At 36.1% G+C, this 22,094-nt stretch overlaps 1 protein-coding gene across 1 annotated transcript; it reads left to right on the top strand.

Moving 5' to 3' along the window:
* Window positions 1-15,382: 15,382 nt before the first annotated feature.
* LOC143570987 (protein FAR-RED IMPAIRED RESPONSE 1-like) lies at window positions 15,383-21,387 on the top strand. The gene is made up of 6 exons (XM_077056506.1): window positions 15,383-15,558; window positions 15,651-15,906; window positions 16,515-16,751; window positions 16,933-17,383; window positions 21,107-21,241; window positions 21,287-21,387. The coding sequence occupies exons 1-6, from the start codon at window positions 15,383-15,385 to the stop codon at window positions 21,385-21,387; spliced, it is 1,356 nt and encodes a 451-aa protein (XP_076912621.1).
* Window positions 21,388-22,094: the final 707 nt, after the last annotated feature.

Below are 22,094 nucleotides of genomic sequence, written 5' to 3'. Positions count from 1 at the left end.
CACCACAATCACCTAACAACAACCACCACCACTACCATCGCCACCACCACCACCGTCGCCACCACCGCCGGCAACAACACCACTTTACCACCCGCGCTACCACCGCCACCTGACTATAACCGTCACCACCACTGTCGCTGCCTGACCACCACCGTCGCTGCCTGACCACCACCGTCGTCGCCACCACCCTACCATCGCCATCACTACCAATGCTACCACCGCCACCCATGCGCCGCTGCCACCACCACCACCCCCACCACCATTTTCGTCTTTGAAGATAAAACCACCACCGTCGCCATTTCCGTTTTTTTTATTGTAAAAAAATAAATATATTTGAGATAGAAATGTTTTTATTATTTATATTTCATTAATACAATTTTTTTTAGATACCAAACAACATAAACTAATTTTTCATTTCATTCTCATGGATTAACCAAACAAGACAAATGACTGGTAATGATCCATTTCATTTCTTTGTTCATTCCATTTTTTCTCTCATTCTATTCCCTCTTCATTCCATTACTTCCAACCAAACATACCCTTAAAGATTTAAATATATACATACATCACAATTATAAACAAAACAAGAGTGTGAAAATAATAAATTTTAAATTTGATAAGTGAAAAAGAACGTAAGCAACGATTACTCATATCCCTTTTAGTTTTTACTATATAAAAGTTGACCACACATTAGCATTCAATTACACTCCAAAGCCCAGAAACTTAGCAAAGCTCGGCTCCTTAGCAGCCCATTAGTCCAACATGGAAAATAAACATAAAAAAACATTACTAGACACAAACCTTTTTTTCTTGGTTCATTATGAAACTTATGATGTTTGATACGGCTATTCCGTTATTCGTGATGTTTCGGGTGCAACATTAACAGAAATAATATCTTATATCCATTAAAGTAGGTTTAAACAGTGTAATATGATGGTTAATCTTTATGCGATATTCAAAATATATATATATATATATATTCACACAATGAGAGTAGTAGAAGTGTAGAACCAAAACCTTTTATCTAAGGGTTTGAATATAATTTTATTTTTTACATTCACAGGCATATATTGGTTCCCCCTATGGATGTGTTACATAAGATCGTTGGCAACTTTCTTGTAACATTGTTTTAGTTGATACTAAGTATTTGATAATAAATATTCAAATATTTGCTTAAAAAGCACCTCTACCGTTTAGCAACCGCCATCAAAGGTAATCTGGTCAACATCAAAGGTATTGTGTCGTATTGTGTGTTGTATTGTGATTTATATCCCTCATTTATCCTAAACCCTATCCAGTTTAACTCCTTATGGTAACAAGTGATATCATGTTAAAGGGTTGTATCATAAATCATTAAATTGTCATGTCTAATCAAAGTATTTTATACAAATTATTAGTTTTTTTTAACAACCAACTAAGTAATGCCGGGTACTCCGTACGCGACCCCCATTGGCTAAAGGTAGCCCGAGCCTGCCACTAGTCCGGATGGACGAAGCCCCTAGCGGTTCACCTATTGAGGGATTCACCGTATAAAACCCGACCCCCACGCCTGCCAAATGGCACGACAGCGAGGAGCCGGTAAAACCGGGTGAGTCAGGACTCGAACCCTGGCAAGCCATGGTCATCCCTCATATCTCCTATATAAATTGGTGATGGTGAGATTTGAACCCCATACCTCTCACTTGTAAAGTGAGTGTTCTACCATTGAGCCACATCCAATTTATCACATAAATTTTAGTAGGATTATATAATTTGTACCCTAACTAAGTACCCTAAAACTTTATTAATTCATTTTAATTCTTCAATAGTCAACAATGAATCAAGTTTATTTGGCAAACATTTGCCATGGAATGAAGCAATAAACCATACCCACTTGGGGTGGCGGTGGTGTTGTCATATGGTTTAAAAGCCATGTACCCTCCCCATATGGGTGCCCCGTTCTCTGTCAGAGGTAATCTTATAAATGATTTTTTTTAAATGATTAATGTAAACAACGTATGACAATTTATATAAATAATTATTGTAACATATAAAAAAAACATTATCATCTACTATTATAATAAACAAAAATGTTAGTTGAACCACAAACCTCATAGTTGGCCTAATATTGTGCCAAGTGGCACTCTCATGTTTTAATCTATAATTTAAGAAAATTAAGATATAGATTAATATTTATTAACATTTAAATTTAAATAAAATAGCTACACACCACCTTCCGTTTTATCCCTCCTATCTTTCTTCAGAAGCTTCATGTGAGTCTTTCACTGGAAGCTTTAACCATGATACAACTTTCTCTTCTCTCTTCTCTCTTTATTTCAAATTCAAATACACATTATTCATCTTCCATATAACCCTAGATCTACTGTCACATTCAACTGAAACCACCACCAACGTTGATTCTTCTTCTTCTTCTTCTTCTTCTTCTTCTTCTTTAACCAACTCCAAGGTGCAAGTTTCTTTTCTAAAATCGATCTTCGTTCTGGTTACCATCAACTCAAAGTCCAATCCGAGGATATTCCGAAAACCGCGTTCCGAACAAGGTATGGCCATTTTGAGTTCACTGTTATGCCATTTGGACTTACTAATGTGCCAGCCGCGTTCATGGATATGATGAATCGAATCTGCAAGCATTACTTAGATAAATTTGTAATCGTATTCATCGACGACATACTTATTTATTCTAACTCTAAGGATGATCCTGAAAATCACCTTCGAACCTTACTTGAAATACTTAGAACCGAGAAATTATACGCCAAGTTCTTAAAATGTGAGTTCTGGTTGCACGAAGTGCAATTTCTTGGGCATGTCATAAATGTGAATGGTATTCAAGTTGTTCCTGCTAAAATCGAAGCTATCTCAAAGTGGGAAATTTCAAAGTCGCCAACCGAGATCCGAAGTTTCTTGGGTTTGGCCGGCTATTATCGAAGGTTTATTGAAAATTTTTCTCGCATAACAGTTCTCCTAACTTCTTTGACTCGTAAAAACATCAAGTATGAATGTGGAACTAAACAACAAGAGGCATTCAATATACTTAAACATAAGCTTACCCAAGCACCTAAACTGGCCTTGCCAGATGGTACCGAAGACTTCGTTGTCTTTAGTGACGCGTCTCATTCTAGCTTAGGGTGCGTAATAATGCAACGTAAAAAAGTGATCGCTTACGCCTCTCGTCAACTCAAGGTGCACGAAAATAACTATATGACTCACGATCTAGAGTTAGGCGCCATAATCTTTGCACTTAAGATATGGAGGCACTATCTCTATGGAGTAAGATTTATCGTTTATACTGATCATAAAAGCTTAAAGCACATCTTCGATCAAAAAACATGCGACAACGACGATGGATGGAAACTCTAAACGACTATGACTACGAGATCGTCTATCACGTAGGTAAAGCCAATGTTGTGGCCGACGCCTTAAGTCGTAAGGAACATGAATAGCCGAAGGGAGTTCGAGCATTAAGGCTAGAACTTCAAGTAAACCTTCTTGAACAAACCAAACTGCTCAAGTCCAAGAGATCAATGAAAATAAGATCTCCGATGAAAAACGCAATGGCACCATTGACTCACTAGTCAAGGGTGACGATGGTATCCTTAGACTCGGTAATAGGATTTTGATACCAATTGTTGGAGACTTGCGTGAAAGAATAATGAACGAAGCTCATAAGTCCAAATATATGATGCACCCCGGTAGTGACAAAATGTATCAAAATCTCACACCAAACTACTGGTGGAATGGGATGAAAAGGGACATCGCTTCGCATGTGGCGAAATGTGTTGGGTTTTAAACAAGTTTATCAAAGTTTCAAGTTAACCATTTTAACATGAAAAACGCAGCGGAAGCTTAGTTTTAGAACTTGTTTAACGAACATACCATTATGTAAAACTAAAACCCGAAATACAAGGATCAATATTACAAGAACAAAATGCTAACATAATGTAAAATGTACCTCTTCTACCTTTAGAAGAAGATGTAGGTGAATGAAGAAGATGATGTCTCCAAATGGCAAGGTTGCAAGGTAGGAACCCTCAAGCTTGTATACCCCAAGCTTTGTAGCAACAACACCAATTAGTTGCTAGGATTTGAACACTATACAAGCTCACAAAACTCCCAACTTTCTGCTGAAAAAAAAACGTGAGGGTTGAGAGAGAAAGAGAGAATGTTTTTAACTTGATTCAACACTTGAAAAATTTCAAAAGAAAAAGCTTATGCATGTAATGTGTATGGAGGTTCTTTAAAGTGGCCATCATAAGTTGCAAAAGAAAGCAAGGCCTAGGATTGGACCAACATCTCCACCCACTTAAGGGGTGGACGGTTTTGATGTTTTTTTTTTTTTTTTTTTTTTTTTGTTTTGTTTTAACCATTTAAAACATCTCCATTCATTTTATAAAACTCATTTTTATAAAATGTACATACATTTATATAATTATTTAACCAATTAAATAATTAATTTATATAAACAAATTATCCAGATAATTTATTTAAATCCTCAAGTGTGATTGTTTAGAAAACCAATTTTCTAAACGCGTAGTGTTCGGTATTCGTTTAAATGATCAAATCATTAAAAGAATACATTTGGTGTTGTCTAGCTTGTTATTGGGTATGACCCGACTTGGATCAAACACAGTTAGCCACATTAATATAAGTATGTGTCTCGGGCATACGTAATTCCAACAATCTCCCACTTGCACGAGATACATAGAAAATTAATGCAAGTGGTGAATACCGCCTAACAACAGTTCACCACCCCTAATGTGTTTGACGAAGTGCCATTCAATAACATCATCCCTTCAAGTCCCTTACTTGATATGATTTAGGTGAATCTATCATTATATCCCTTTGTTACTAGATGTCATGTTGAATCTAAGAGACATAGGTGATCATTTTCTTTACAATTCAACTTTATCAGGCCTTAGACATCTAAACTCTCAACACATAAGAGGAACAAATTCCATCTTGACTGTATACGCCTCTCACTATCACTTTATACTCCACCCGAGCTCATCCTTATGTACCATCTTTTACGAATAGCGAAGGGGAGAGTCAAAGTGTAATACTCGGTGAAAATCAAGACCCAGTATACATCTCAGGTCTAAGGATAATATGAAATTCTCCTTTACTCAAAAATTACTAATGATCAGGTCCATCGACTCCATGTAGTAATAATTGAGAGCGGGTCAGTCCAATATTTGTATCCCACAAATATCTATGAACCTTGGCAGCAAACCTATGCTCCATATTCATTCCTTATGAATATCCACCAATCCTAGTTCATAATAGTCTTGCTTCATATTTGTTCCCACAAATGTGATCGACTACGGACTTTTAGAATAAGTTAACTTATTCATGGATTAAACATGCAAAATTAGAATTTAACTCAATATTCCATAATCATATAAAAGAGTTAAATTACAAAAGTCTTTTAAACGTAAATACAAAATAGATCAAATCCAATTACTAGAATATCGAAGTCCTAAGCCACTCGCATGACGCTCATGTTTCGGTCTTTCTAGGAGCTTCGTGAATGGATCCGCAAGATTTTGATCAGTTCCAACTTTGCGGATACATATCTTTCCTTTTTCAACTTCATCCCTTATGTAGTTGAATCTCCGCTCAATGTGCCTTGTCTTTTGGTGCGAACGAGGTTCCTTGATTTGAGCAATCGCACCCTCGTTGTCACAAAAGATTTCTAGGGGGTCTTGAATGGTAGAGACCACCCCTAGATCAGTAATGAATTTCTTCAACCATGCAGCTTCCTGAGCTGCCAATGAAGCGGCGATGTATTCTGATTCTGTAGTGGACAATGCTACCACTTCCTGTTTTGAGCTCTTCCAAGAGACAGCTCCTCCATTAAGAGTGAACACATACCCAGATTGTGATCGAGAATCATCTCGATCAGTTTGGAAGCTCGCATCCGTGTAACCTTTTACAGCGAGTTCCTCCTCACCAGATCCATATATCAGAAACATATCCTTAGTCCTCCTAAGGTATTTCAATATGTTCTTAACAGCCATCCAATGACTGTTTCCTGGATTCTGTTGGTATCTACTTGTCATGCTCAAAGCGCATGACACATCCGGTCTAGTACATATCATCGCATACATGATGGATCCTATAGCAGAAGCATATGGGATTTGTTTCATTATCTCTTGCTCACCCTTTGAGCTTGGACATTGAGCTGAACTCAATATAGTCCCTCTTTGAATAGGTACCAAACCTTTCTTGGAGTTTTCCATCTTGAACCTTTTCAAGATTTTATCAATGTATGTACTTTGGTTCAAACCTATCAAGCGCCTTGACCTATCCCTATAGATCTTTATTCCCAAAATATAGGCAGCTTCACCAAGATCCTTGATGGAAAATCTACTTCCAAGCCAAGCCTTAACGCTTTCCATGGTTGGAATGTCATTTCCAAATAGTAGAATGTCATCGACATACAATACTAAGAAGGTAATTATACTCCCACTAGCTTTCTTATACACACAAGCCTCATCAGCGTTCTTGATGAATCCAAAATTTTTGATTTCTTCATCAAAACGATGATTCCAAGTTCTAGATGCTTGTTTCAATCCATAGATTGATTTCTTTAACTTGCATACTTTATTAGGATGTTTCGGATCGACAAAACCTTCAGGCTGAACCATATAGACATCTTCCTCAAGATATCCATTTAGGAAAGCGGTCTTGACATCCATTTGCCAAATTTCATAATCATAATATGCAGCTATGGCAAATAATATCCTAATAGACTTTAGCATTGCCACAGGAGAAAAAGTTTCATCATAATCAACCCCTTGAGTTTGAGTGAAACCTTTAGCTACAAGTCTTGCTTTATAAGTATCCAAGTTTCCATGCATATCCGTTTTTCTTTTGAAAACCCATTTACTTCCAACAGCTTTGGAGTTGAGTGGTGGTTCAACCAATTCCCAAACTTGGTTGTCATACATGGATTGCATCTCAACGTTCATGGCTTCAAGCCATTTGTCACAATCATTCTTGGACATTGCATCACGGTATGTGGTTGGTTCATCCGAATCTACCACGTAGCAACCTTCTACAAAAAATCCATATCTTTCAGGTGGATTGCTAACTCTATCAGATCTGCGAACGTTTTGTGTGTTTTGATCAACCACTTGATCACTTTCAACAACCTCTTGTTGAGTGCTAGTATCAACCAATTGTGTATCATCTTGTGGTTCTTGATCCTCATCAAGTTCCACTGTTCTACTACTAGTTCCTTCCTTAAGGAACTTAGTTTCCAAGAACTCACCCTTTCGAGCAATAATAACCTTTTGCTCACTTGGGTCGTAGAAGTAATATCCTAAATCATCTTTAGGGTAACCAATAAAGATACACTTAGTGGATCGGACTTCTAATTTGTTTGGGGTGTATTGCTTTACATAAGCTTCACAACCCCAAACTCTTAAGAATGATAGCGATGGAACCCTTCCATGCCATATTTCAAAAGGTGTCTTCTCCACTTTCTTGGTTGGAGCCATATTCAATATGCGAACAGCGGAAAGTAAAGCATAGCCCCAAAATGATAGAGGTAAAGTGCTTCTAGCCATCATCGATCGAACCATATCTAATAGGGTACGATTTCTCCTTTCAGACACACCATTATGTTGTGGTGTTCCAGGTGGAGTAAGTTGTGAAATAATTCCACAACTCTTAAGATGATCCTGAAAAACACCACTTAGGTATTCACCTCCTCTATCACTACGAAGTACTTTGATTGTGGTCTTGAGTTGTCTTTCTACTTCAGTTTTGAAGTCTTTGAACATTTCAAAAGCTTCATCTTTGTGTTTCATTAAGTACACATAACCATATCGACTATAATCGTCAATAAAGGTAATGAAGTATCTTTCACCATTCCTAGTCATTGGTCTAAAAGGACCACATACATCCGAATGCATGATACCCAATAATTCTTTTGACCTTTCAAAAGTTTTATTAAAGGGTTGCTTTGTCATTTTGCCTTGTAAACAAGATTCACATACATCAAATGAATCATACTCATTTGTTTCTAGAATACCACTCTTGCGAAGAGTTTGCATGCGATTCTTGCTTATATGTCCAAGGCGACAATGCCAAAGATAGGAATCACCCAAGTCCTTCTTGGGTTTCTTGGTGTTGACATTGTATATTGAACTACTATGTGACGTACCAATTTGATCTATTTCATATATACCATTCATGGGTATAGCTTTAAAATAAAATATGCCATTCATCAAAACATGAATATCATAATCTATAAATTTAAAATCAAAGCCACATTGTTTTAAAAGGGACACGGAAATAATGTTTCTCCTTAACTTAGGAGCATACAAAACATTCTTCAAAATTACTTCCAAACCACTTGGAAGCTTTAACATGTAGTCTCCTTGGGCTTGGACTTCAACTCTTGCTCCATTGCCCATAAAGAGACTAATGTCCCCTTTGTTGAGTTGTTTACTTCTTTTGAACCCCTGCAACAAATTGCAAATGTGAGTTCCACATCCGGTATCAAGTACCCATGTATTTGAAGAAATAACATTCAGTTCAACATGTATAGTAAAGATAATACCTGAGGTTTGCACCGCATCCCTCTTATCTTTTAACGCTTTGAGATAGGTCGGACAATTCCTTTTCCAATGACCTATCTCTCCACACTCAAAGCATGGATCTTGCGCCGCAACCTTTTGCTTCTTTTCCTTCGGTTTGGAGGGCGTGATGGCTTTCCTCTTTCCCTTTCCTCGGACGTGGCCCTTGCCCTTAGCAACACTTGCTTTGGGGTTGGAGTTATGTCCCCTTTTTCCTTCATCGATTGTTAGAACGGGTAAAGCCTTTTTACCCATTCCCGCTTCGGCCGTTCTTAGCATTGCGTGAAGCTCACCAATGCTTTTGTCCCACCCATTCATGTTATAATTGATGACAAAGGTTTCAAACTTTTTGGTCAAAGAGTTGAGGATCAAATCCTTAGCCAACTCATTAGACACGGGACAATTCAACCTATGAAGCTTTTCGATGTAGCTTTTCATCTTTAGGACATAAGATGAGACGGTTTGGGTTTCCTCCATACGACATGCATGAAACGCTCGAACCGTTTCGAAACGTTCCGCTCTAGCTTGTTGAAGGAACATTTCCTTCAATTGAGTTATCATGTCGTATGCCCCATGATGCTCGAAATCCTTTTGGATTTCGGGAATCATAGTCCCCAACATGAGGCAAGAGGCTTGCACCGAATCTTTGGTGTACTTGACCCAATCGTTATAAGCCTCCTCATCTTCCACGTCAGGCTCGTCGGGAATGGGATCGTCTAAGACATATGATATCTCTTCTTGCTTGAGAACTATTCTCAAGTTGCGATACCAATCCATAAAGTTATTATGGTTTAGACGATCCTTTTCAAGGATGGTTCTTAAGGATAGGTTACGGGTGTTATGGGTAGAGGTGTTTGTATTGTTAGCGGCCATCTACAAAATTTAACAAAGTTCTATTTTAGTATTATAAACAATTTAATTATTAATACCCTTTTATTCCAGATTTTAAAATAATAATTAAATTCTAGAATCCAACGATAAATCAAATTTCGGTTAGGTGACCTTTATCCCGTTTATTTGATTTAACAAGGTAGTCAACCTTGACAATTGCAACCCTTTGCAATTTCTAGAGGTATGGGACCATTCGAAATCCTTATTTCGTGTTGGCATGTTTATCCCATCAACACCATTGGATCCCATGCTTAGGTGACCTTTATCACATGGTTTCCAATTCAAGTCGTCCTTCTTGTATAAACATGTAAGATTAACATACAAGTGGTTAGGTGACCTTTATCTCACAAATATGTTAATATTACCCTAAGTATATTAGTTTGCTCAAAATGGTTAGGTGACCTTTATCCCATTTAAAGTTCCCTAATACGTTAAGTGTCATACAAAAGGATGGTGTTAGACTTGTTTCCTTGGTAATATGAAAAAGGGATTTTTTTTTTTTTAAGTTTTTCCAATATTCTAGTTGAAAAACATTATGCCATATCCTAACATGCATTTAGTAATATGGCGATTTTGAAAACCAATTTTCAAGGTTCTAGTTATAATAAAACCAATTTTATTATATGTGAGTGATCGCTTAGTTTTAATAAACCCATTTGATTAAACTAATTGACGCGATATTACCAAATATATATTAGAACCCGTTTCATGCTTGTTGTCGTTCCTATGTGACGGTTTGGATATCCTAATATCTATCAACCACACATTACATAAAGTAAAACAAACAACCAAGTATACACATGCAAAAAATAGTCATAACCGAAAACCACTAAATTTGACCATACTTGTTAGCCGAAACAAGTGTAGGTCATAAGTCACACCTAAGGGACAAAACATGACACAAGGATGGAATGTTGACTCCCACTTGACCTTGCATCCAAATGCTTCAAGTATCCTCTCCAAGTTGTTGTGTTCTTGTTGGGCTTGTTAATGGGCTCCAAACTTCCAAAAGTCTTCTTGGGCCCAAGAGTGAAATTTATGGGCCTAATGGGCTTGAATCCCATGATGGGCCGGTGAGGCCTAACAAGCCCAAAAATTTCGGCCCAACCAATTTCACCAAATCTTGCATCTTCTAATTTTTACAAAATGTATCCTAATACATATTTTTCTAAAAAAAGAAAATGCAACTAATCTACTTATTACATACCAACTTATGAATAAATAAATTACACAAGCCTAAGATTATGAATTATTACAACCATATTGAATAATAAACATAATCAACATACACAAAACAACAATCAACACATCCAAGGTCTAGGTTTCGGTTATGACACATCCAAACATACCAAATGTTCTAAGCATGCAACCTAAGCAACCAATGCCCAAATTTCAACAAAAAAAAAAAATTCGGCCCCCCCCCCCCATGAGGCTACGGCCACCCCCCCAAAATTTTTACAATTTTGATATTTCAACATCCAAATGTTAAATGGTTTCCTAAGATCTTTCCATGCATGTCAAGATCTTACAAAACCATGAGGGGTAAAATCCACCAAATTTTCGGACCTCCCTTTTCACCCATGAAAAAATCCGAAATTTATGAACACAAAAGAAGCATAAGTCCTTGTAACCGGCTCTTGATGCCATTGTTGGGTTTTAAACAAGTTTATCAAAGTTTCAAGTTAACCATTTTAACATGAAAAACGCAGCGGAAGCTTAGTTTTAGAACTTGTTTAACGAACATACCATTATGTAAAACTAAAACCCGAAATACAAGGATCAATATTACAAGAACAAAATGCTAACATAATGTAAAATGTACCTCTTCTACCTTTAGAAGAAGATGTAGGTGAATGAAGAAGATGATGTCTCCAAATGGCAAGGTTGCAAGGTAGGAACCCTCAAGCTTGTATACCCCAAGCTTTGTAGCAACAACACCAATTAGTTGCTAGGATTTGAACACTATACAAGCTCACAAAACTCCCAACTTTCTGCTGAAAAAAAAACGTGAGGGTTGAGAGAGAAAGAGAGAATGTTTTTAACTTGATTCAACACTTGAAAAATTTCAAAAGAAAAAGCTTATGCATGTAATGTGTATGGAGGTTCTTTAAAGTGGCCATCATAAGTTGCAAAAGAAAGCAAGGCCTAGGATTGGACCAACATCTCCACCCACTTAAGGGGTGGACGGTTTTGATGTTTTTTTTTTTTTTGTTTTGTTTTAACCATTTAAAACATCTCCATTCATTTTATAAAACTCATTTTTATAAAATGTACATACATTTATATAATTATTTAACCAATTAAATAATTAATTTATATAAACAAATTATCCAGATAATTTATTTAAATCCTCAAGTGTGATTGTTTAGAAAACCAATTTTCTAAACGCGTAGTGTTCGGTATTCGTTTAAATGATCAAATCATTAAAAGAATACATTTGGTGTTGTCTAGCTTGTTATTGGGTATGACCCGACTTGGATCAAACACAGTTAGCCACATTAATATAAGTATGTGTCTCGGGCATACGTAATTCCAACAAAATGTTTAACATGTTTAAAAATCAAGGCTGAATACCAAAAGCCTTCGGAATTGCTTCAGCAACCGAACTTCCCGTATGGAAGTGGGAGTTAATAACCATGGATTTCATCACTAAGCTCCCTAAAACGACTCGACATCATAATGCTATCTAGGTTATCGTGGATCGATTAACAAAATCCGCGCACTGCATACCCATCAATGAATCGTACTCAATGGATAGATTAGCGCGTATCTATGTAAACAACATCGTTGCTTTGCATGGAGTACCGTTGTCTATAATCTCTGATCGAGACAGTCGTTTTACGTCTCACTTCTGGAAAAGCTTCCAACAAGCCTTAGGCACAAAGCTAAACCTTAGCAACGCCTATCATCCACAAACTGATGGGCAAAGCGAAAGGACAATTCAAACGTTGGAAGACATGCTCCGCGCTTGTGTGATAGAATTAGGTGGAAGTTGGGATGAACACCTACCCTAATGGAATTCTCATATAACAATAGCTATCACACGAGTATTCAAGCCCACCATTTGAGGCATTATATGGTCGTAAATGTAGAACGCCGTGTGCTGGTCTGAAACCAGAGATAATCAACTATCTGGACCCTAAATAGTCCAAGAAACCACCGACAAGATTCTCCAAATCCGAGAACGACTTAAGACGGCACGTGATCTCCAAAAGAGTTACGCTTACGCCGATGTCTGTCGTAAGCCATTGGAATTTAATATTGGTGACAAAGTGTTATTAAAAGTATTGCCATGGAGAGGCGTCGTTGCTTCGGAAAGAAAGGGAAGCCAAGTCCTCAATTCGTTGGACCCTTCGAGGTACTTGAACTAATTGGTTCTGTTGCATACCGTTTGCGACTGCCAGAGGAAATGCAAGGGATACACGACGTGTTCGATGTCTCAAATATGCGAAAGTGTTTAGCTGACGAATCTTTATCTATGCCATTTAAAGATGTTGAATTTAACGAAAACTTAAAATTTGTTGAAAGGCCAATACAAATTGAAGATTTGAAACTAATGAAATTAAAGGGACCGGCGATAAAGATCACAAAAGTAAAGTGGGACTCCCGATGGGGCCCGAATACACTTGGGAACTCGAATCCGAAATGAGAATTAAATACCCGCACTTATTCTAAAGAAGCAATCTCGAGGACGAGATTTATTTCAAGGTGGGGAGGATGTAACATCGTGAAAGTTTCGGGTTCAAATCATCAAGTTTTCAAAGTCAAGGGACCAAATATGTCAAATTCCAAACCTTGGGTTTAAATTGAAAATTCTGTTTTCCTGATCCATCGCGTATCGCGATGGGTTGTCTGATAAACAAGGCACGTGGTGTGCCACGTGTCCACACGTGGCACAACGTTCGCCACGTGGCAACACGTCCGCCATGCGGCACAACGCCTACCATGTGTCGCCACGTGGCCGGTCTATGTGGGGACTGGCCAAGCCTACATCGCGATACGGGATGGGCTTAGCCAAAGGGCCATCGCGTATCACGATGGGCCCACTGGTTTGCCTATAAATAGAGGGTTACGGGTTCATGCCTCTTATACCTCAATTCACACATACAATTCTTTCTCTAACATCTCTCTAGAATCCCACAATAAAACTATCGATCCACCTCGAAGTTCGTTCCTCGATTCCTCGATTTCCGTGCCCGTTACCTCGTAGTTCATGCCACTTTCCACCGACGTACCAATAAATAAGGAGATTTCCATCCCCGACATCATGACGACTAGCCTCGTAAAACGTGTCGACGAGTGGTAAAGTATTGGTGTTCATCGTGTTGCGTGCCAAGGAAAGAGTGACGAGAAAAAGAGTTGATCAAGATGATAAAGAAGGCGAAGCGGCGTTGAAGTGCTGCTCAAGTGATTAGGGTATTCTTAAGCCATCGAAGGTAGGCATGATGCCCGAATAAAATAATAATAAAATATTATAAACGGCTTAACACCCTAAGTCGAGTTATACTCGATACCTCGATAAAATAAAAGACAATAAAAGAAAGAAATTATGAATAATTATATATATGTGTGTGATTATATATATATATATATATATATATAGATAAAGGATCCAATACAAAAATTGGTTATCGTACATTACGTATGCGAGGCTTCCTATCCTTGATTACCAATTTGATTAATTTGATCGCGTAAGTTAACAGAAGGGTGTTTTTGTCTTTTTACATTATTTTTAAAAGTTAATCGCGCCAGTATATTAAACGGTTTTTGCATATACCCTGTTTTATTCAATTTGATCTTTGTACCCAAAAACTGCTTAACAATTGGCGAGTTTTGTTGTTCGATTAGCTTTGACGGTCTTCGTTGATTTTTAGTGTCATGTATTACGATCATCAAAGTAAGTAATTGTAGGTTTAATTCTAATCAATTTTTATTTATTTAGCTGTATACTGTAGGTTTAATCGACGGATAAATTAATTTTTTTGATTTTTAGGTTATTTTTCTGTTGAATTTTGTGATCGATATTGTGTTTTATAGTTTGTCAACTAATTGTGATTCGATTAGACTTCAAATTATGTGTTTTAATAGCAAATCGTGGATAGGATTGGTGTTTTTCAATTTAGAACGTATGAGAGCGTATAATTGGTTAGTAGTTGTGATTCGGTTAGAACATATTATAACGTATTAATTTATGTTTGACGTTTGATTATATTTTAAATTATATTTATTTTCGTATGTATTTTCTAAACTGTAATTAGATGTTTTTTTAGGCGAATTTTTTTGACTTTAATTGCTTTTTGTTTCTCAGAAACTTCATCAGATCTTGTTATACCGCAAGTTAATGCATCTTGTAAACCTGTAAAAGGAATGATTTTTGAATCTGTTTATCATGCATATGATTTCTATTGTGAATATGCAAAGAAAGCTGGTTTTGTGTTCGTAAAGAAGGTTCGTATATGAATGACGGTTTATTAAAGTCTAAATATTTTACATGTTCGAAAGAAGGTCATAAACCTGCAAACAGTTATGATTCTATAGGTGAAAAAGATGGTTCCAATAGACCGTATTATAAAAGAAGGAAGAAACCAAAAATTCGGTGTGGTTGTCGAGCTCATTTTTTTTCTAAAATCTGATGACGGTTTGAGTTTGAAATAAACGATTTTGTCGAAGGACATAATCATGAACTGGTGGATGCAAAAGATATGCATTTTGTTCGATAAAATAGGAAGTTGACTCATGTACAACAAGATATTATATATGAGTTGTCAACATTGAATTTGGGACCTGTTAAGGCGTTTAATATTACGAGGACAAAGTATGGAGGATTTGAGGAAGTTAGGGCTACAAAAGACGATTGTAAGAATTTCAAACAGAGTCTAACTTGTTATATTGGGGAGTATGATGCGGAAATGGTTGTACAAAGATTAAGTGGGAAGAAAAACTGTTGTGATGGTTATTCATTTGAGTCAACTGTTAATTCTAATGGTGAATTAGATCGTTTATTTTGGGCGGATGAAATTTCAAAGAAAAATTATTTGGCTTTTGGAGATATCATATCATTTGATGCCACATTTAAGACCAACAAGTATGTCAATTTAATACATTTGTTTTTTAATTTTTTTTTATTATTTTTACATATTTTTTTTAATTCGTTTCCTATAATTTTGTTTTTTACAGGTACAATATGGTTTTTGTACCATTTACTGCCATTGATAATCACCGTCGTAATGTTATAGTTGGTGCCGCGTTATTATCATCTAAATCTATTGAATCTTATTCATGGCTTTTGAAAGTTTTTCTTGATTATTTCGGTATTACCCCAAAGGTGGTTGTTGATCAAGATCCAGCAATGAAGCAAGCAATCTCCTTAGTTTTACCAAACTCGAGACATCGGTTATGTATGTGGCACATTATGAAAAAACTTGCTGATAAGGTAACTTTAAATGTATTCAAAGTACTATGCATATGTTTCAGAACGTATTAGAATGTCTAAACACATTAGAATCCATCACTATTTGATAGTTGTATATTTTTTAAATGTGTTTGAACGTTTAAGGATGTATAAACATATTACTGTTTTAGTATATTTAGGTCATATTTGTATTAGTGTTAGAACGTGTAAAACAAACTAGCATGCATCAGTGTGTATTTTTTAACGTATAAGAACGTGTTATATCCGTCCATACTTTTAACGTGTAAGAACGTATAAGAACATTTTTTTACTGAGGTTGATTTATTACCAAATTATTATTTTTTGTTACATCAGGTTGGTGCTACCCTTTGTAACAATGAAGATTTTAAACGTAGAATATGTGATATTGTTTGGACGGATGCAATTTCTCAATCCGAATTCGAAACACAATGGGAACTTATAATGAAGGAATATGATCTTGAAACAAATAAATGGTTGTGTGATATGTTTGAAATGAGATATGTTTGGATTCCTGCTTATTATATGGATGAACCGTAGTCTGGTCTTATGAGAACTACATCGAGATCAGAAAGTGAAAATCAATTTTTTGTCAAGTTTCTAACTCACAGTTATCACTAGTTGAGTTCTTTAGTCATTTTGATCATTGTATGGAGATACAAAGGCACAATGGTAGGAAAAATTATCATGATACAAGGTATACGCATCCAGATTCGGTTAGTGAAAACCCTTTTGAGAAGGAAGCAGAACTGATGTATACAAAAGCTATTTTTAATGATTTCCAAGATGAAATGTATCATATTAGGAGCGGTGTAGCATGTTTGAAATCAGCTGAAGAAGAAGATTTTGTGAGGTTTTAAGTATTTGACTTTAATGCATACGATCCAGGCTGTTTGGAAGTATGAATTAGTTAAAGATTCTATTTATTTTTTGCTTGAACGTTCTAGAACGTCTTAAAACATTTTTTGTAAGTTTATTTGATTTTTGACAAAATGTTTTAAAGTGTTTTAATATATTTTTGTGTGTCAGGTTTTGTTTAAGAAGGAAGGTGAGGAAGGAATTGATTCGACGATTTCATGCGGATGCAAAAGATTTGAACATTATGGGTTATTGTGTCGTCAAAGCCTTTATATTTTAAATTTCTTTAGAGTTACAAGATTTCCAAAGAAATACATGGTCGATCGTTGGAAGAGAGATGCTGGTGTTAATCCTAGAACTGCTCCAATATCAACTTTTGGTAATGACAAATATTTAAAAGTCAAAGATATCTCAAGGGAAATAACATTGGCTGGTGAGTATCTCATAAATAGCTATGCAACTGATGTTGATGAACTAACTAAAGTCAGGGATCAAATGAATATTATGATCAAACAAGCCAATGAGACAAGATACAAAAGAACTCATTTATCAAAAAGGGATAGGTTTGCTGCTATTCTAGGGTATGATCAACCATCAGAGGTGACTGTCCGTGTGCCTAATGGTATTAAAAATAAGGGTTGCAGGTTACATAAACGGATCAAATCTCCGAAAGAGATTGCTATAAGTCGGTCTGGGAAGAAATTTAGGGAATGCAAAGTTTGTCATAAACAGGGTCATAACAGTCAAACTTGTCCTCAACTTCAAGAAGAATATATTTTAGCGTTATGGTTTGTTTTATATTTTTTCTGTTTTATACTTTTTATGTTTTATATTTCATGGAACGTGCAAGTTTGTATAATGGAACGTATAAGAACGTGTAAATAAACTGATACTAAATAGATTTTATATTAAATCCGGTTGAAAAAGGAGGTTACAAAAGAGGATCATATCGAACCTATTCACAAACTTATTTTATTCTACCACACCACCATACCACACAACACCACACCACCACACCACACCATCACCACACCACACCACCACACCAGAAGTCACCAGGAACCCTAATTGTTGTCGAGGATCTCTTCGGCCCCTTCACGCTTTACTCTTTTATTCACCGTTACCTTGTGAGCTGTTCTCTCTAGCACATCTTGAAGCTGACCATAGTACGAAGCTTGCTTTTCCAGGTAGGTTATTGCCTGTGTCTTGAATGTGCTATCTGGTTGCTTCATAACTTCTTGGTGCAGAGCATCAATTTTTGTTGCTTCATATGTCACACACCTCTTTGTATCTTCGACTACTCGTAGCTGATTGCAGTCTTTTTCAAGGTCCATGTTGATTCTTGCTCAGAAAATGCTTTTAACAGTAACATTTCCAGAATCCATTTTTTTTTCAATTTTTTGTTGTGTGTTTGTGGGATGCGTTTGCTCTCTTTTTATAGACTCTTTTTGATTTTTTGGTTGGTGAATGAAGTTATTACAATTTTTTCTTAATTTTTTGAACTGAGTTTAATTATATCTAGGCATCTTAACATTTTATTAGGCATGATTGCATTGCCAATTTTTTCAAAGTGAGTAGTTGAACGTATTAATGAAATTTGTAATTTCTTTTTTCTTTGTGTTGTAATTGGTTGGAGATTTAACATATTTTATAATTAAACTAAAATCTGATGATATTTTTTTTTAATTACATGCAGTTGTCACTTCAATAGTGTTATTTTTGTGCCCAATTGTTTAATGTTTTGGTATAGAACGTATGAGAACGTTTTTGTCAGATATTTAATTACATGCAGTGGTCATGTAGTTTGATAATGTATTGGATCGTGTAATTGTCTTCATAGTTTCATAGGTGTCAGATATTTAAATTATTAAATTACAAAGGATTCACTTTTTCTCAATAATTTATTTTTACTGTAGTTATTTTTTGTCTTTATGTATCTTTATTTTATCTATTTAATTACAACCACACCTTTCATCTCACCACACAAAACTCAGTACAACAAGATATGGATTCCTCATCTTCATTGTCTTCTTCATCAACTAAGGATTTGTTGTTGAAACAGATTTGTAAGGCCCCGTTACCGGTAGCCCTACTTTCGTGTTGGATTTACTCATAAACGCAGTTCTAAATATCAGAGTTAATTAAAACATTCGCGGAATATAAAAGCTTTCATAAAACATTTCATAACAAAACACCTCTTGTCTTAAAACAACATCTTGTCTTTCAAAATAAACAAAACATTAAACTTAAACGTCTTGCGTCTTCCGATGCCAGCCACTTATTCAGTGCTACGTGTCTCCTCACGCGAGCTGCCTCATCCTACTCACCTACGTGCATACTAAAAGTCAGCTACGCTGAGTGAGTTCTAGTTAATCACATAATCATACAATACCTTCTTACATTTCATACTTAACCTCTTAACTTTCTTACATACACACGTAAGTGCATATACTTTTCATTATTACCTTCATACTTCCTTTACATACATAATCATACGTTTTAAAGAGCCTTTCGCCCTATAACCTCACAGATATTATAAGGGTCTGGTCCCTAACATCACAGATATTATAAGGGTCTGGTCCCTAACATCACAGATATTATTAGGGTCTGGTCCCTAACATCACAGATATTATTAGGGTCTGGTCCCTAACATCACCGATATTATTAGGGTCTGGTCCCTTTGTTTCGTGTAACTGTACCATACCTGTTCATACATACTTTCCTTGACAATACGTGCAATCTCCGAAGAGCGTCCACGTACCATCATCATAACATACATACATTATGCATACATCATATATTCATACATACATCATATCTCTCATCATACTTATCAATCATATCTTAACTACCACCTGACGGTTCATGCAATATCCGAAGATCGTTCATGCACCGTCAAGCAATCATCATACATAAATCATACAAGGCATACACTTATCACTTAAGATAAGTGTATTAACTATCACATCGAGTATGCACACAGCCCCGAAAACATAACAAGGAAGTGGGGCTAGAAACTCACCTAAATCCTGTTACGCTCTCCGTTAATCGTTATTCCCTTCTTGAGCTGTGCACGGCTAACTGTATAATATTTACATGTATCAATTAACTACTACTACTCATGTTGTATATCTATCTTTATATAACCCACAACGAACGGGGGTTCGGGGGCAGTGCCCCTGGCAGCAGGGTCTAGGGGCGGCAGCCCCTAGCAGGGTCCAAGGGGCAGAGCCCCTGGCTGCGTTATTTCCATTAACTGTCTTAACACATTTTCCATTAGCATTTTGAATCATTGAATAATATGTTACTTAAAAGTTCAATGGATGAATTGTAATTAATTCATTCTTTTTCTAAGTCCAGGGACTGTTCTGTCATTTTATTAAACTTTCTAGTTCGTTATTCAGTCTTTAACGAATTGACTTATCTTAGCGAACTGGTCATTTGTAACGAACTGAACCCTCAATGAACTGGACCTCTGACGAATCCGTCCTTGTACGAACCAATCCACATAGCGAATCAGTTCAAGTAACGAATTGGACCTTCTAATTCGTTATCTCCTTTAACGAATGGCTATAACGAAAAGGGAGGTTAATTCGTTATCTTTTCCTTAACGAATCAGGACACGAACTAAGGCTAGTTCGTTATCTTTCCTCAGCGAATCTACTTAACGAATCACCCTTAATTCGCTAAATTCCTGTTAGCGAACTAGGGTTAGGCCAGGGAATGTCAGAACATTCCCTGACATACCCTTAACCTCGTATTACTTTTCCGGCGCCACCTTTCCGGCGCCGTCATTGCCGGAAAGCCGCCGGAAAAACGCGAACTCACCGGAAAAACGATTCTTAACTCGTTTTTCTCCGTTTTTCGCGCCGTTCGATCCAGATCTGAGCTAGGGTGATCCTTAAGCTCATCATAGGTTCGGTTTATACCCGATTCCACCCGGATCTCGTGATTTAAACGGTTTAACGGTGTCGGCTCGTTGTTTCGCAACTTTATCTAACGGGTTAAGCTCATACAATATTAAACTATCGTTACCTCGGATCGGTGCTCGGTTTCCTTCTTGATTTCGGATAGAGATAAGGAAGAACTAGAGAGGAATCTTAAGTGTGTGTTTTGGGTGGTGTATGGAATATGTGTGAATGAGGATTAAATGGATATTAAGGGTTTATATATTTATGAATCATGGGCTTAAGCCCATGGTCTTTCCTTCTTTCTTTCCTAACCCAAGTCCATAACCCATATTCATTTACCCAGCACTGGCCCAACTCGTATTCTATTTATCTAAACCGATAACGACCCACTATGAAATAACGAAATTTATTTTTATTATAATAACTGAAAGTAGGATGTTACAAGATTCAAGCTCAAATCCTTGAGGATACAAAGAATCGGGCTGCTTTACAACATGAGTTTATCATCACCGCTGGTGTAAACATGGATATGAGGGATGAAATAACAAAGTTGCTAACAAACATGCCTGGTATTACTATTAATTATTTGTGTGTTTTGTTTTTGATTGACACAGGTAAAAAGGAAGTAGATGAGTTAAAAGAGTTGTGTAAGGCGATTAAACTTCTGAACTGCTCTATTGAATTGAAGACAGAGTTTCTTAAATCTGTCATGTAATCAATGGATTTTAGGAAGTGTGTTATGGTTACCTAATAATTGTTGCCTGTTTTATTGTATTTTTTTTTATCTTTTATGTGGTTTTGATAACATTCTATGTGTTTTATGTTATTTGGTATTTTTATGTTAACTAGAACGTAAAAGTAAAATAGAATAACTCTATTTTATCTTATAAACAATTAAGCAAAAATAATATGTTAACTAGAACGTATAAGTAAAATCTAATTAAACTCCATCATATTTCCATAGAAGGTCTGTTAACTTGAACGTACAAACAAAATCTATCTAGAGCGTATTAGCAAAATAGAATAAATCTATGTTATCTTATAAACAATTAAGCAAAAATAAGACATGTTAACTAGAACGTATAAGGTCTGTTACCTTGAACGTACAAACAAAATCTAACTTGAACGTACAAACAAAATCTATCTAGAACGTATTAGCAAAATAGAATAAATCTTTGTTATCTTATAAACAATTAAGCATATATAAGATATGTTAACTAGAACGTATAAGCAAAATCTAATTAAACTCCATCATATTTTCATAAAAGGTCTGTTACCTTGAACGTACAAACAAAATTTAACTTGAACGTATTAGCAATATAGAATAACTCTTTGTAATCTTATAAACAATTAAGAAAATATAAGATATGTTAACTAGAACGTATAAGAAAAATCTAATTAAACTCCATCATATTTCCAAGT

Source organism: Bidens hawaiensis, unplaced genomic scaffold (assembly GCF_021521415.1).
Source record: "Bidens hawaiensis isolate Kalapana, Puna unplaced genomic scaffold, B.hawaiensis_p1.1 tig00025179_1, whole genome shotgun sequence".
In the NCBI taxonomy this organism is placed as follows: domain Eukaryota; kingdom Viridiplantae; phylum Streptophyta; class Magnoliopsida; order Asterales; family Asteraceae; genus Bidens; species Bidens hawaiensis.
This window is presented reverse-complemented; position numbering and strand designations above follow the sequence as displayed.

What these genes read in the sequence shown, in the direction of transcription:
- LOC143570987 (XM_077056506.1), top strand. Translation starts at nt 15,383, where the DNA reads ATGGTTGTACAAAGATTAAGTGGGAAGAAAAACTGTTGTGATGGTTAT. An exon ending in GCCACATTTAAGACCAACAA is followed by an intron (nt 15,559 to 15,650) that starts GTATGTCAATTT and finishes TGTTTTTTACAG; the next exon opens with GTACAATATGGTTTTTGTAC. An exon ending in GTTGCTAACAAACATGCCTG is followed by an intron (nt 21,242 to 21,286) that starts GTATTACTATTA and finishes TGATTGACACAG; the next exon opens with GTAAAAAGGAAGTAGATGAG.